Here is a 13,071-nt window from a genome sequence, read left to right on the forward strand (position 1 = left end):
AATTGCAGAATGCTGAGGAATGCAAACGTCTGCGGCTTGTGCGGAGGGAAAAAAAATAACATCAATTATGTGTGGCTGTATGGACAGAATGGTGGCCATTGAGTGTGGTGATCATGTGCAGACAGATAGGGGATTGTGTTACTGTGGCAGGCTGCTGGCCTCAGGTCCCGGACCTTTCTTGGCCTGCACTGAGCGTTTACATAGCCAAGATGCTGAAACTTAGAGGTGGGAGCGACACTTGTCAATCAAAAGATAAAGAAAAAGAAAAAGAAAAACAAACAGTCGAGCAACCCAAACTATATATAGATGGCTGACCGTGTCAGTGAAAATCTTTCTCCCGTATTTTCTCGCCACCCACACGATTCCAACTAAAAGCTTACATGTGTGAACGATACTTCACTGTAAAGTAGTTTACATTTACAAGATGGCATACTAAACATAGGTAATTACATTTCCATGTGGAACTGTAAGTGAGGTCGGCCGGTGGCAGCGGCCCACCCGTCACAAGTGAATGTGTCTGGGCTGAGAGAGCTTGTGGAATGCCACAAGTAAGTGGATATTAGCTCATGCCAAAGCATGATAAACTGGTTGGAAGTGAGTGCCTTCATCAGCGGGCGTCATCAGATTTTTGCCATGTCAATCTTTCTACCAACTGGTCTTAAAGCAGTCATCTGTGCCAACTAAGCACTTCACCTTCATTATCTGATCAAAACTACAGCTGATGAAAAAAAAAGAAAAAGAAAAAAGAAATGCAAGGACCAAGCAAGCGTGACTCCTGGCCTCTTTTACTCGCACGCACACTCAATTTCATCCAGTAGGACTCGGTGGTGTCTGTTTGACTCTGTATATCAACTGCTAATCAGAGCCCTGTCTGTGCTTTATTGTGTGCGGCTGCAGGTTGACTCTGGGTAAACCACTCGGAGAGGGCTGCTTTGGCCAAGTTGTCATGGCAGAAGCTCTCGGCATTGATAAAGACAAACCCAAAGAGGCCTTAACTGTCGCTGTCAAGATGCTGAAAGGTGAGTAGGTCCTGCAGGTATTTGGGTTGTAATTATAAACAGCTGACTTGGACCAAAAATCTGACTACGAGGATGCCGAGTAGACCACTTCACCCTAAGTGGGCAACTTGAGCACATTTTATATGTGATATATGCTCCAGTCAGAGTTCATTGCAGGGGAAAGTGGAGCCTGGGGGAGTCATTCTTATTTGTTATTGGTGGTGGTTGCCGAAGGACACCTATGGGGATGGCGGGTGGTCGAGGTAAGGGTGAGGAGTGGTCACATAGCCGACCCCAGAGCAGCAGCTGGGTGAAGCTCATTCAGCGGCCACACAAAGATGCAAGTCACACCGCTGTTATTAATGAAAGCAGCAGCAGTGCTGGGGTAGGATCAGGTAAAGCAGCAGACCAACCCTGCCTATAGAAATGGGCTCTTTCGTTCAGCTCCTGAGGCCGAGGAATTCGGGCAATGCCATCCCGGCTTTGTGGATCCAACCACTCTCCTGTGAAAAGTGAGCTTGTGCAGCAGATAATGAATCTAGATTGAGCATCTTTAAGTCATTCTTTTCTCCTCCTCCTGGCACCGCAAAGGTGCTCCTGTAGTCTGCGTGAGGATCCCCCCTCACCGTTGTAACTGTAGCTCACATTGTCTGTCAGCTGCGTTTAATCAAAGCACACTACGAAACAAGGTGCTGGCTGACTGGCTGACAATGAGCTGTGAGTCAAGGGTTAGAAGGAAGGCAAGGCGTAGGCGTGTTTGTTTCCCCAGTGCAACTTTCGATCATTCTTCTTCTGCTTTCAGATGACGCCACCGAAAAGGACCTGTCTGACCTGGTGTCAGAGATGGAAATGATGAAGATGATCGGTAAACATAAGAACATCATCAATCTGTTGGGGGCCTGCACACAAGATGGTAAGCAAAGGCAAACTAAGTTTGTGTCCGTGTCTCTCGGAGTACGCCGAGCTTTTTTTTTCTTTAGTGCACTGACATTTTGAGGTTTTTCAACTACATTCAACAAGTAAATGCCATCTTCCCCCCAATGCAGGCCCCCTGTATGTGATCGTGGAGTACGCCTCCAAAGGTAACCTTAGGGAGTACCTCCGAGCCCGCCGACCTCCTGGAATGGAGTATTCCTACGACATTGCCCGTGTCTCTGACGAACAGCTCACTTTCAAAGATCTGGTCTCTTGCACTTATCAAGTGGCACGGGGCATGGAGTACCTTGCATCCCAAAAGGTACGATGTGTTCCACAAGCAAAAGGCCACCTACTGGCTACAAAGAATAGAATTTGGGGGGAGGGGGAGGGGGGCACAGCTATTGTGTTGTATTGCTTTTGCTATGGCCCGTCACAGTGGGGGTTTTATCTTTTAAAAACATTAATGTCACCCCTCTGGCCAACCTCTTCATTGTGTCTCATCCCTTGACAAAGGCCCCTCTGTGTGGAGGAATTGTATTTTTTTTTCCACAATAGTAGTGCAGTCATGTTGTCCAAAGACAGCCTTCTAGCTCCCGCTCACTGTTGGAATGTGACACTCTCGCACGCACACACACACACACACACACACACACACACACATTCTTGCACATGCGTGACCAACAGATCTGTGTCTGACCAGGCATGTGGCAAAAGAGGAACGTTTCAGACACGTTCACAGAATTGCCGACTTTGTCGTGTGATGCCATTTAGGGCAGTGCTACCTGTGTCCAGGAGATTCAGAGTTCATTTATTTGGAGAGTGACGTAAATGTCTAATTCTTCCCTTGCCCTCATTTTTTCCACTTCGTGACCCCCCCCCCCCACCCCACCCCCACCCTTGCATTTCTCACTCTCTCCATCCTAGTGTATACACAGAGACCTGGCAGCCAGGAATGTCCTGGTCACAGAAAGCAACGTCATGAAGATCGCTGACTTTGGTTTGGCCCGTGATGTCCATAACATCGACTACTATAAAAAGACAACCAATGTGAGTCATCGACCTGCATGTTGCACACATGGCATCGTGCTCTTTGAGGGACGGCCTCGTCTTGGGGAGCTACAAACTGTGATTTATTTACCCATCCAAATTCGCTCTCTTCCCTCATCTTTCTTTTTCACTCTCTTCTTGGATTTGCAGCGTCTTGGCAGAAGCTGCAGGTTCCCAGGCAGTCTATGAATGTCGGGATTCTGTAGACTGCCTTGTTTATCCCTCTCCCTCCTTTAGTTTCATAGGCACTTATACAATTAGCCAAAAAGAGAGACACGGTGAGAGGGGGAGCAGTTTAAACATAATTGACAACTCCATAGCAGCCCAGTGGTGTCTTTCTTTCCCACCGCAGAGCAGCCCAGTCCGCGCGCCCTCATTTCGTATGCATGCTTGCCTTTTCATCCCATGCACGATCATGCTGAGAACAAGCTATCAACAACAACAACGGTATGCCGTGATGTTGAGAGTAATGATGATTATAGCAATGGCAGCCGTGACAATGATGGCGATCGCTTATTTGACATTTAGACAGAGCTGCCATTGTTGTGCTGTTAATGTTTAATTCGTGTTTATTTGTTCAGTGTGTCGGCATACAAACATGAATTTTTTTGTGTCGTAATTCTGTTATCTAAATGTGGCTGTAATGTATGTTTTAGTCCAGCTATGTCACGGTTCATTGTTCACGCTTCTGCTATCACATTTTTTTTAAGCAATCGTTTTAACAATATACTTACTGTAATGCCTTTGTATGTGGGAAAGGAGAGCCACAATTGTTGATGCACTTTTCAGCCAATTGGCGAACGCAAGAAGAGGCAAGAGACACCTCATCATGCAATACAATATTCGATATGCATTTTTTTTCTGACAATTTGTGTTTTTGTGTTCAAGTAGGTTAATGTGTTTTAATAAGTTCAAGTGGGTTTTAATAATGTGTTTAAAGCATGTAGGGGGGGTAAATCTAGATTAAGTTGTTTTCTTTTTTAATCTCTCTATATTGTGAATTTTCATCTATTTCAGAAGGGTCTAGAACAAGGGTGTCAAACTCATTTTTGTCGCGGGCCACATTGTAGTTCCGTTTTCCCTTGGACGGCCGTTATGAATTTTGGAAAACCATATCAATGTTTAATCCCCTCCACATCTTGCCTACACAGCGCACAGCAAATTGATGAATAACTAGTTTTAAAATCAGAAGTCAAGAATAATGACTGTTATTGTGGATTACATATGACAATTTGAAATTTTGGTTCTGACTTTAGCAAGCATCATGGAACTTGACATGTTTGATTTGCTTTCGCGGGCCGTATAAAATGATGTGGCTGGCCAGATCTGGCCCCCGGGCTTGACTTTGACACCAGTGGTCTAGAAGGTAACCCCTGTGATAAATGGCTATATACATTTTCGCAAAGACTCATTCAAGTGTTCACTTAACTAAACAGATGAGTCGCCAAGCCATCAAACACATTGATTGGGGCAGACTGGATAGTTTTGCCTACCAGTCAGTGCTTTAATAGCACAAAGAGAGATACTGCGCATTATCCAAGACCTCTTCATCAGCTCCCTTGCTTGAACACTCTGTGAATGTTCCTCTGGGGGAATGACTCTTCCGAGGCACTCCCGATTGTCTTTGAGTAACAATCTCCCAAAAGACGTCAAAAATGCTGATCAGGCCAGAAATGAAAGTTGATTAATCGCTTTGTTCGTCTTTTTACTTTTGTCTATCTACAGGGCCGCCTTCCTGTAAAGTGGATGGCTCCCGAAGCGCTTTTTGACCGGGTCTACACTCACCAGAGTGATGTGTAAGTAACTCCTAACAATAAAATGTACCTAACCACTCTGAGACAAAAATGATATTCATGCAATCTGTACCCTTCACAGTCTTTCACACAATGTCTTGTGCTGCTGCAGGGTTATCGATCGAGACTAGTTTGAGGTGTTTGGTGGGTGGAGTGCTTGCTTGCCTATAGGGGGGCCAAAGCTGGCCGGTTTGTGGCAAAAGTGAGGATTTCACGCTAGACTTGTAGCCAATGTCGTGTTACTAATCTGAGCAGCTTCAAAGGGCCCTGGAAGGAGCCCAGAACCCACCAACCAGTACCTACTCCCTCAATGTTTCACATTTTGCTTCTCCGTCTCAGCTCAGAAGTCCCTCTCTCTTTTTGGGCCCCCGTCTAAATGCGACAAAGCCGCAGCGCTGCAACCCAGTCCTCTTGCTGCTCGCTCCCCCTGTCTTCCCCTTCCTTTGAACGTGCGGCTTATCGGTTTGAAGATGCTCTAAATAATCCCTCCCACCATTTTCACCCCCACCATTCTTATTTTCATTCATCTGGCATGTGAATTGCTGACCCGCCGCTGTCTCCTTTATTTTCCCCTTTTTTTTTTTTTAAGTTCAAGAACACTCATTCTAAAAAGAGAACAAAGAGAGGGCATTACTCCTTTTGGTGTTTGAGTCGTATGCGATCTGACAGCGTCGTTTGAAGTTTCTGCTCCAGACGCAGGCGGCAGAGGGTGTATGTGGCAATTAGGTAAATGCCTTGCAAGCTAACCTCAAGTAAAAGAGATTTTGCATCCACATGCATTCATGTGTCTTTGAGACGTGCACCAGTAGCAGTCTCAACATGGAGCTGTTCCAGTGAGGTTTTGAAATGAAATGACCTCTTTTCTGTCCACATCTGTAAGTGTTTATGTAGGTGTGTGTGTGTGCGCACGCACGCCTGTAAATAATATCTGCATGTACACATGATGCCATTCACGTTCCACAGAGCAGCACCAATCTGTCATAGCAGAAGAGTGGATGGGAGTGCAGGCAGTCCTCTTTGTTTGCTCACAGCTAATTACATTTCATCACTCACTTTTAGTGATTGGTCCATCAAATAACATTATGAAGGCAAGAAGGCTGTTTGGGAAGTGTGTGTGTGTGTGTGGGGGGGGGGGGGGGTGCTGTTTACTTCAACACCGACAGAGTGCACAGGCAATCCCCAAATGACATCAGCTTAAATGAATACGTGAATTACAATGGAAGTCGTCCTTTGTTGATGTAGACTGGTGCAGCTCACTGACATCATGGTCACAGTCTTTACGGAGGGGGAGATTGAATCAGATGAATACCAAATTTTGCAGGTTCAGGCTCCCGAACCGTTTGCTAAGAGTCACTTGCTTTCTCCCATCTACTTTGTATATTCATTCTCCCCTTTTTCGATGTCATAACATTTTCCAACAGGGCAAAAAGCCAACACACATAATCGACATGAAAAGAATCTCATGACACAACACCCCCCAAAAAAGATTTAAAACTATTCTGCATATACTGAAATAATGATTTGCGGTCCCAGTGGAAGAGCATTTCAATTTTCTGCCTATCGCAATACATCACTGGCAGAGATAGACACGACACAGACACATTATTTTTAATTAATGATAATAATGGCCATTTTTGGATTAGTAAGTGAAATTACATAATTTCACAGTTGAGTGGGACTCACCGGTGTTGTCTCTCTATCAGTTACACCGTGATATGCCCATTGATGAGTTTGGTGGTGTGTGCTGGAATACATGAAAGGTGAAGTAAAAGGTCACCTGTCGGTGCGTCCGCTTGTTTGTTGAGTCAAGGATGGGCGCACGTGGACACGGACGCACAGGGGAAACGGGGTGACACAGTGCTGAGAGGCATTTACAAAGTAGTCCAGAAAAGAGAGACGAGTGTGTCAACAAGAGAGACCAGCATGAAGCTGGTGCTGCTTGTGTAAACAGATGGAAGAAACTGATATATCAGCAGTCCCGCTCGCCTGTTGCTTTCGTGATGCCTCTAGCACCTAGCCAAATACGTTTGTGATTGTAAGCATACCCTTGTGTTATGGTGCAGCATTGAAAGACTTACCCTATGTGGGTCCAGTCTTTCTAAACTTGCCCCACATCAACAACCGAATTGTGGAATCCTGAAAATTTTACAACAGGGAAGTCATTATTAGTTAATCAAAAGATCAGTTGCCCTTTCCTCATTTCTCTGCCATTTGGGTGGCCCAGTTTAGTTTGTTTTGGTGTGGAGGGACTCGACAATGCAAGCCTGTGTCATTTTCACAGCAGGCACAAAAGCCATTGTTCAGATCAGGGCCGGAGTGGCACTGAGAGTGGGTCGGTGTCACAAGATGAAGGACGGCATTTACACGAGAAACATGCTTGCTGCATGCGACCCAAACTAAATTGGAACAAAACATGAAGACTTTCTGTCCTTTCATACAGATCGTGAAATGTAACACTCAAGAATGGTGGCAGGAGCTGGCCCACTGAAACAAAGATGTGTCTACTTAATTTCACCGTAAAGAGATACGCTTTTTGGTCATTTTTGCAGAAAGACTTAACAGAAAATTAAAAAAAAGTAAAATCACTTGAATCCATTTTCAAGCACTTTTGTTTAGAATCATGAATATACATTTATATGATTTTCGCAGTCAGAACAGCCCTGTGAGGGAAACCCCAATGACATAAATAAGCTGCTTCTAGACTACCTGATTCTACAATAACATGAGTATTCTATGAGAATGCAAGGTCCCTTGCAAATTCATCCACATTGTTTCAACATCCGTCCGCCTTGTCCAACATTTCAACGGAACCTGCTTTGCCACTGTTGCTTATCGTGCCAGTGTTGTTCTCCCTTCACAGGTGGTCATTTGGGGTGCTTATGTGGGAGATCTTCACCCTAGGGGGCTCCCCTTACCCCGGCATCCCCGTGGAAGAGCTCTTCAAGCTGCTCAAAGAGGGCCATCGCATGGACAAGCCTGGCAACTGCACAAATGAGCTGTAAGTCGTTGACATGTTCCATTAGAAACGAGCACATTGGCCCTCTTTTATGGTGCCCCATTAGATCCATGACTTGGGGCCGAGTCTGTCTCCTCAGTCCATCCTATCAATGTCCTCTGTCACTCACACGGCTGACTCCGGCTGCTATCAACGTCTGTCTTTCACTGTGACCACAATGGCGCTGTTTTGTAGAGGTAGCTGGAACGCAAAGGCAGTGGCATGGTACAGAAATCATATATGAAAAAGAGCCCTTAAGTCCCATACATTATTTTCAGTGGCAGATTTTTAAACTAAGAGAAATAGTTAGAAAAGGAATGGTGAATGATCCAGCCTCCATCTCCTGTGTTCTTCACATGCTTCGGCGAATGTACCAACTTTGACTTTGTGTCTCGCAGCTATATGATGATGAAAGACTGCTGGCACGCCATCTCATCCCATAGACCAACCTTCAAGCAGCTTGTCGAGGATCTGGATCGCATTCTCACACTCAGCACCAATGAGGTTAGTGCAGCATCAGTGGTCTTCCACAAAGTTCTTGGAAGAATTCGGGTGGTTTGAAACCATACTGCGCTAATGTTAATGGTTTCCTGGCAAATGGAAGTTGACCTTTTGTCAAAATAAAATGGAATACTGTAATATGATACATTCCTACACAGCGTAACATGAGTTTTGATCCAATTCAAACCATACAAAACCACCAGTGCATGCAAGGTTCACATGAATGTTTCTGAAAGCTTTCGGAGCACCATGCACGTTCCGGCTACAAAGCATTGGTCGTGACAACCACCAACACACACACAGACACACACACACACACACACACACAGACACACACACACACACACACACACACACACACACACACACACACACACACACACACACACACACACACACACACACACACACACACAAACAAAAGTTCAAATTATTTGATCCAGGCCACCAAGGCCCCCGTAAATTTGACTGATCGTTACGACCAAGCTCCCTACAGCGAAGCCTGTTCTCTTCCCTGTGTTCTGTGGTATCTGCTATCTGAACAGAGGAGATGGAAAGCTGTCAAAACTAATCCCTGCTCTGAAACTCCATGAATTGAAGCCAAAAGAGCCCAACTTTCATTTTGAACTTTTGAAATGCAATAACCCCCCCCCCCCCACACACACACACACCCACTCTTCTCTGCCCTAAACCATTGGCAGATGTGAAGGTCTTTAGGAATGTGAGCCTTCTCTTTTTCAGCTGAGCAAATGCAAGCCAGTGCTCTTTTCGAGAAAACCACAATAAGTCGTCTCCCTCACAAGCAGACCCAGAAACAGTCATCAAAAAAGACCGAAGAAAGAACGGAACACAGATGCTATTCACAACTAAATTATTTTCAATAGCTATTTTTCACCAACTCCTTGCTATCTCTCTCATGTTTTGTTGAGATGATTTCAACAGTATATATTTATGCATCATGTGGCCATATAAACATGGACAACATAAATACGATAGGGTATCATTTTTTTTCTTGGGTACTGCACATTGTTTTTGCAATAGGTCTTGAAAACACATTGATAGGTATAAAGCACAGTTGTCATATTGTACTACGGCGGTGGTTCTTAACCTTGTTAAAGGTACCCAACCCAACCAGTTGATATGCAGCTTCACCGAACCCTTCATTAGTGAAAAATAAAAATACTGTATATGATGAAATAAATTCATTCAAAACGGAAATACAATAATATATAAGTATACAATGAGTATAAGTATAAAGTGTCTGTGCACAAAATGAACCAGCCAGTGATTGCCAAGTGAGCGTGTCATAACTAATTGATATGATGAGTCGGGCGTGTCTTAACCTCCATGGCTGAGGCTCTGTCGAACCCCTGAGACTGATTCACCGAACCGCTAGGGTTCGATCGAACCCAGGTTAAGAACCACTGCGATTGCACTGACATTATTATAAAAAGACATCAAATACAAATACCATTAACATTGTCCGCTGAGATTTTTGGCCGCTCTTATACAAGCAGGCACAAGTCTTAAACCGGTTGAGCCAACATCTGCCCCAATTTAGGAGCTGTCATTTGCTCTCGGTCACGCCCTAGAAAAGGCACACATCCAACACACAAGTACGACAGTAATTATACTATGTAAAACCTGTTTATTTCTTTACATTTCATCGCATCACGTTTTTGTAAAATGTTCATGGCTATTTTACCTATCTGATCACTATCCTCCCCATTTGATTTGAACTTTGTCCTTCTCTGTCCCTTTTGTATCATAACAATGTGCGAACCCCTTATGTCTGTGTATACAGGAATATCTGGACCTGTGCACCCCCGCAGAACAGTATTCTCCAATCTTCCCAGACACTCGCAGCTCCTGCTCCTCCGGCGACGACTCCGTGTTCTCACACGAGTCCTTACCGGATGAGCCGTGTCACCCCAAGTATCAGCACATCAACGGCAACGTCAAAACATGAGCTCCTCCCTGCACTCTTTACTGGAAAGCCCAAATCACACTCAGCAGAGACACCTGCCCTAAAATTCTCCCAGTTTCCCGGTCCGTTCCTTCTTTTGTCCACCATTCGGCTGACTTATGGACCCCTTTGGGATCTGGCGGGCAGCAGCGCTGTTGCACTGCCATTTGCATTACCTGCATTCAACATGCCCTTGTGTCTTAAGAAGAGGATAGGGGCCCGACACAAGATGAACTTTTTTGGAATGGACAAACTGACATTCTCAAGGATTCTTATCTCTCATTTTTTATATTAACAGAGATTTTTATCTATGCGTTTGTGTGTGTGTGTGTATATATACAGTATATATATATATACTGTATATATACGTGTATATATGTATATATACACACACACACGCACACACATTATAATCTGTAGTAGAGGTGACCCCATTCCAGTGGCTGGCATTCCAATACTTTTTATTTGCTTCTGGAGGAATGTATAGACCAATATGAACTTAAAAGAAGAGGAGTAAAAATAGGAAAAGGACTAAGAAACAAAGCTTTGACTAACAAAAACCGAGGAAGAGGGAGAGCGCATGTAGAAACAGCTTTCCTGTTGATTTTGTAATGTTGATGCCTTTCTTTTTTCACTTGTTTCTCCCAATTACTCTAGAGAAAAACAACAACTGCACTATAATGTGTAGTTCTGGGTATATTTGTAAATATCTTCAAATATGTATAAATATATATTATATATTTACAATGAATTATTTTTTTGTATGGACTCAAAAATAAAAAGGTACTTACCCCACCTTACACCACTCCCCTTCACCCAGTTTGGAGTAATAGGCAGGGTTGCACACAGCTTATATTCACAAAACACACACACAGATACCCACACGCATCCACACACACACACACACATTCACATTTCAAGACAAACACACACACACAAGCCTAAAAACCTGCCTCACACTCACTCAGTAACACAAGGTTAAGTATTGGCTTTCAGGGACTGAGGTAGCATTTTAATTTATTGACTTGTGATGTTTGTATTAATGAGTAAGTCTGGAGAAAGAACAAAATCAATATGATGTTATTAAAGCTGAACATAATATCGACGTAATCCTTGAAATGTATGGTAATTTAAAAATGATCTCTCTGCAGTAACGGAAAAGTGGCTTATTTTTACTGGGTTTGACGGAACTATGTTTTCTAAGTTTTATATATATGAATGTGAATATTAAGTTAAAGTTTTGGGAAATTTGTACATTTTATAGCAAGCTAATTCTTTCTTATGTAGATCCTGATGGCATTCTCTCTTCAGATCTTGAAGCCTTTTTTAGCTTTACTTTAGGAAGTGGACGTTTTTCTGGATTGACTGCTCCAAGTGTAAAGACACAATTATCCGCTGGCTCCTTTCGATTCAACCTAGAACCCAATTTAACTTGACACAATCGAACACTTAAAGAGTATGAAATCAGTGTGGTTTTTTTTCTACTGGACCAACATTAAGCTGTTCCATTGCAGATGTACCTGTCACATTTGCAAATAAATAATTAAAACCACAGACGCTTTTGGCTGTGAGCTTATTTTGTACCAATAATAGCCGGTGGGTCTATTCAAGATCCTGCGATGATTTCATGTTCATTTTTGTCATTTTTATTTATTTTTTTTTAAGTTTGTTGGATGCTTGAAGATAAGTGGGTGGAGAGAGATGATGTTGAAATTTGAGGGGAAAAAATGGTCCAAATTATTGTGATAGTAGTAGTATTATAGGAGTACTTATGCAATTTGTCACTTTTGAAAAAAGATCTAACTGTTACCATGTTTTCATTCAGGAATACAAAATTTGAATTTCATGTCTTGAAGACAGACGATTTTTATTTTTTTTACACTTTTAAAATATATTTTGTCCATCTATCCAACCATTTTCCGATCCGCTTATCCTCACAAGGGTTTCGAGGGGTGCTGGAGCCTATCCCAACCCAATTCCATTAAGGAAGAAAGAACTCATTATTGTCATGACAGTGTAAGTGTGTCTTGATCTGCTATCAGACAAAGATCCACTGTTGGGATCCTGGCAAGCTAATGGCTAGTCTGATTAGCTGATTGATTTTTTTTTCTTTCATTATCAGAAGAGATTTAATTGTACAGAGTGGGTCTTTGATTTATCTACATTCATTCAAGTTAATCAAAATTGATTTATTGGCTAGCGTGGCCGATGTTGGAAGCATCAGCTCTTCTGTATACTGTATAGCACAACCACCACAAACAATGAGCGATTTTTTTTTTATACCTAGCGCCGCTCACTGTCTTAGAAGAGTGAAACATTTTAATTTTCAACATCAACTCTACAAAACAGTATAATTCTGTTCGAAGTTCTTGTTTTAATTTGCTCTTTGAGCTTCTTTCTCTGTTTGATGAGAGTCAACATTAAAAGCAACTATCAGTGTGATGCATTGCAGTTCCACACTAGATTATTATGGGGTTTTTTGGTCATTGTTTCCGGTGTACAGTACGTATTTGTGTAAAGTAGGGGTCACATTGCAGTTGAGGGCTGCTATGACATTGAAACCATATATGACCACCTCGTCATATTATTTACATACTGTTTGCACAACAAATTGATGGACTACAGGTTTTGTTCAACTATTAAATTCCTTTTCAAAATGTATTTGGGAACAAAATAAATGCTACATGCAATATCTATATTTTAAAATGGTTTTGGTCCAGATTTTATCGATAAACATGTCATAGCGCATATGATTTGCTTTAGCCTGCCGCATATGATGTTGTGGTGGGCCGGATCTGGCCCTAGGGCCTTGACTTTGACAAGTGGCGTAAAGTTTATGGTGACGGAACTGAC

General features: G+C 43.0%; 1 protein-coding gene across 6 annotated transcripts in view; it reads left to right on the plus strand.

Moving 5' to 3' along the window:
• fgfr2 (fibroblast growth factor receptor 2) overlaps positions 1-11,772 on the plus strand; it is a 37,385-nt gene extending 25,613 nt beyond the window's left edge. For all 6 annotated transcript variants that reach the window (XM_086122810.1, XM_086122811.1, XM_086122808.1 and 3 more), the window contains 8 exons: positions 898-1,019; positions 1,801-1,911; positions 2,045-2,235; positions 2,841-2,963; positions 4,689-4,759; positions 7,617-7,754; positions 8,150-8,255; positions 10,057-11,772. In XM_086122810.1, the coding sequence (XP_085978936.1) occupies positions 898-1,019; positions 1,801-1,911; positions 2,045-2,235; positions 2,841-2,963; positions 4,689-4,759; positions 7,617-7,754; positions 8,150-8,255; positions 10,057-10,221 (1,027 nt within the window). In that variant the 3' untranslated portion in view covers positions 10,222-11,772. The remainder of the gene's footprint in view (positions 1-897; positions 1,020-1,800; positions 1,912-2,044; positions 2,236-2,840; positions 2,964-4,688; positions 4,760-7,616; positions 7,755-8,149; positions 8,256-10,056) is intronic.
• Positions 11,773-13,071: the final 1,299 nt, after the last annotated feature.

The sequence above is a fragment of the Hippocampus guttulatus genome, chromosome 10 (assembly GCF_054856545.1).
Source record: "Hippocampus guttulatus isolate MCC_2025c chromosome 10, RoL_Hgut_1.0, whole genome shotgun sequence".
In the NCBI taxonomy this organism is placed as follows: Eukaryota; Metazoa; Chordata; class Actinopteri; order Syngnathiformes; family Syngnathidae; genus Hippocampus; species Hippocampus guttulatus.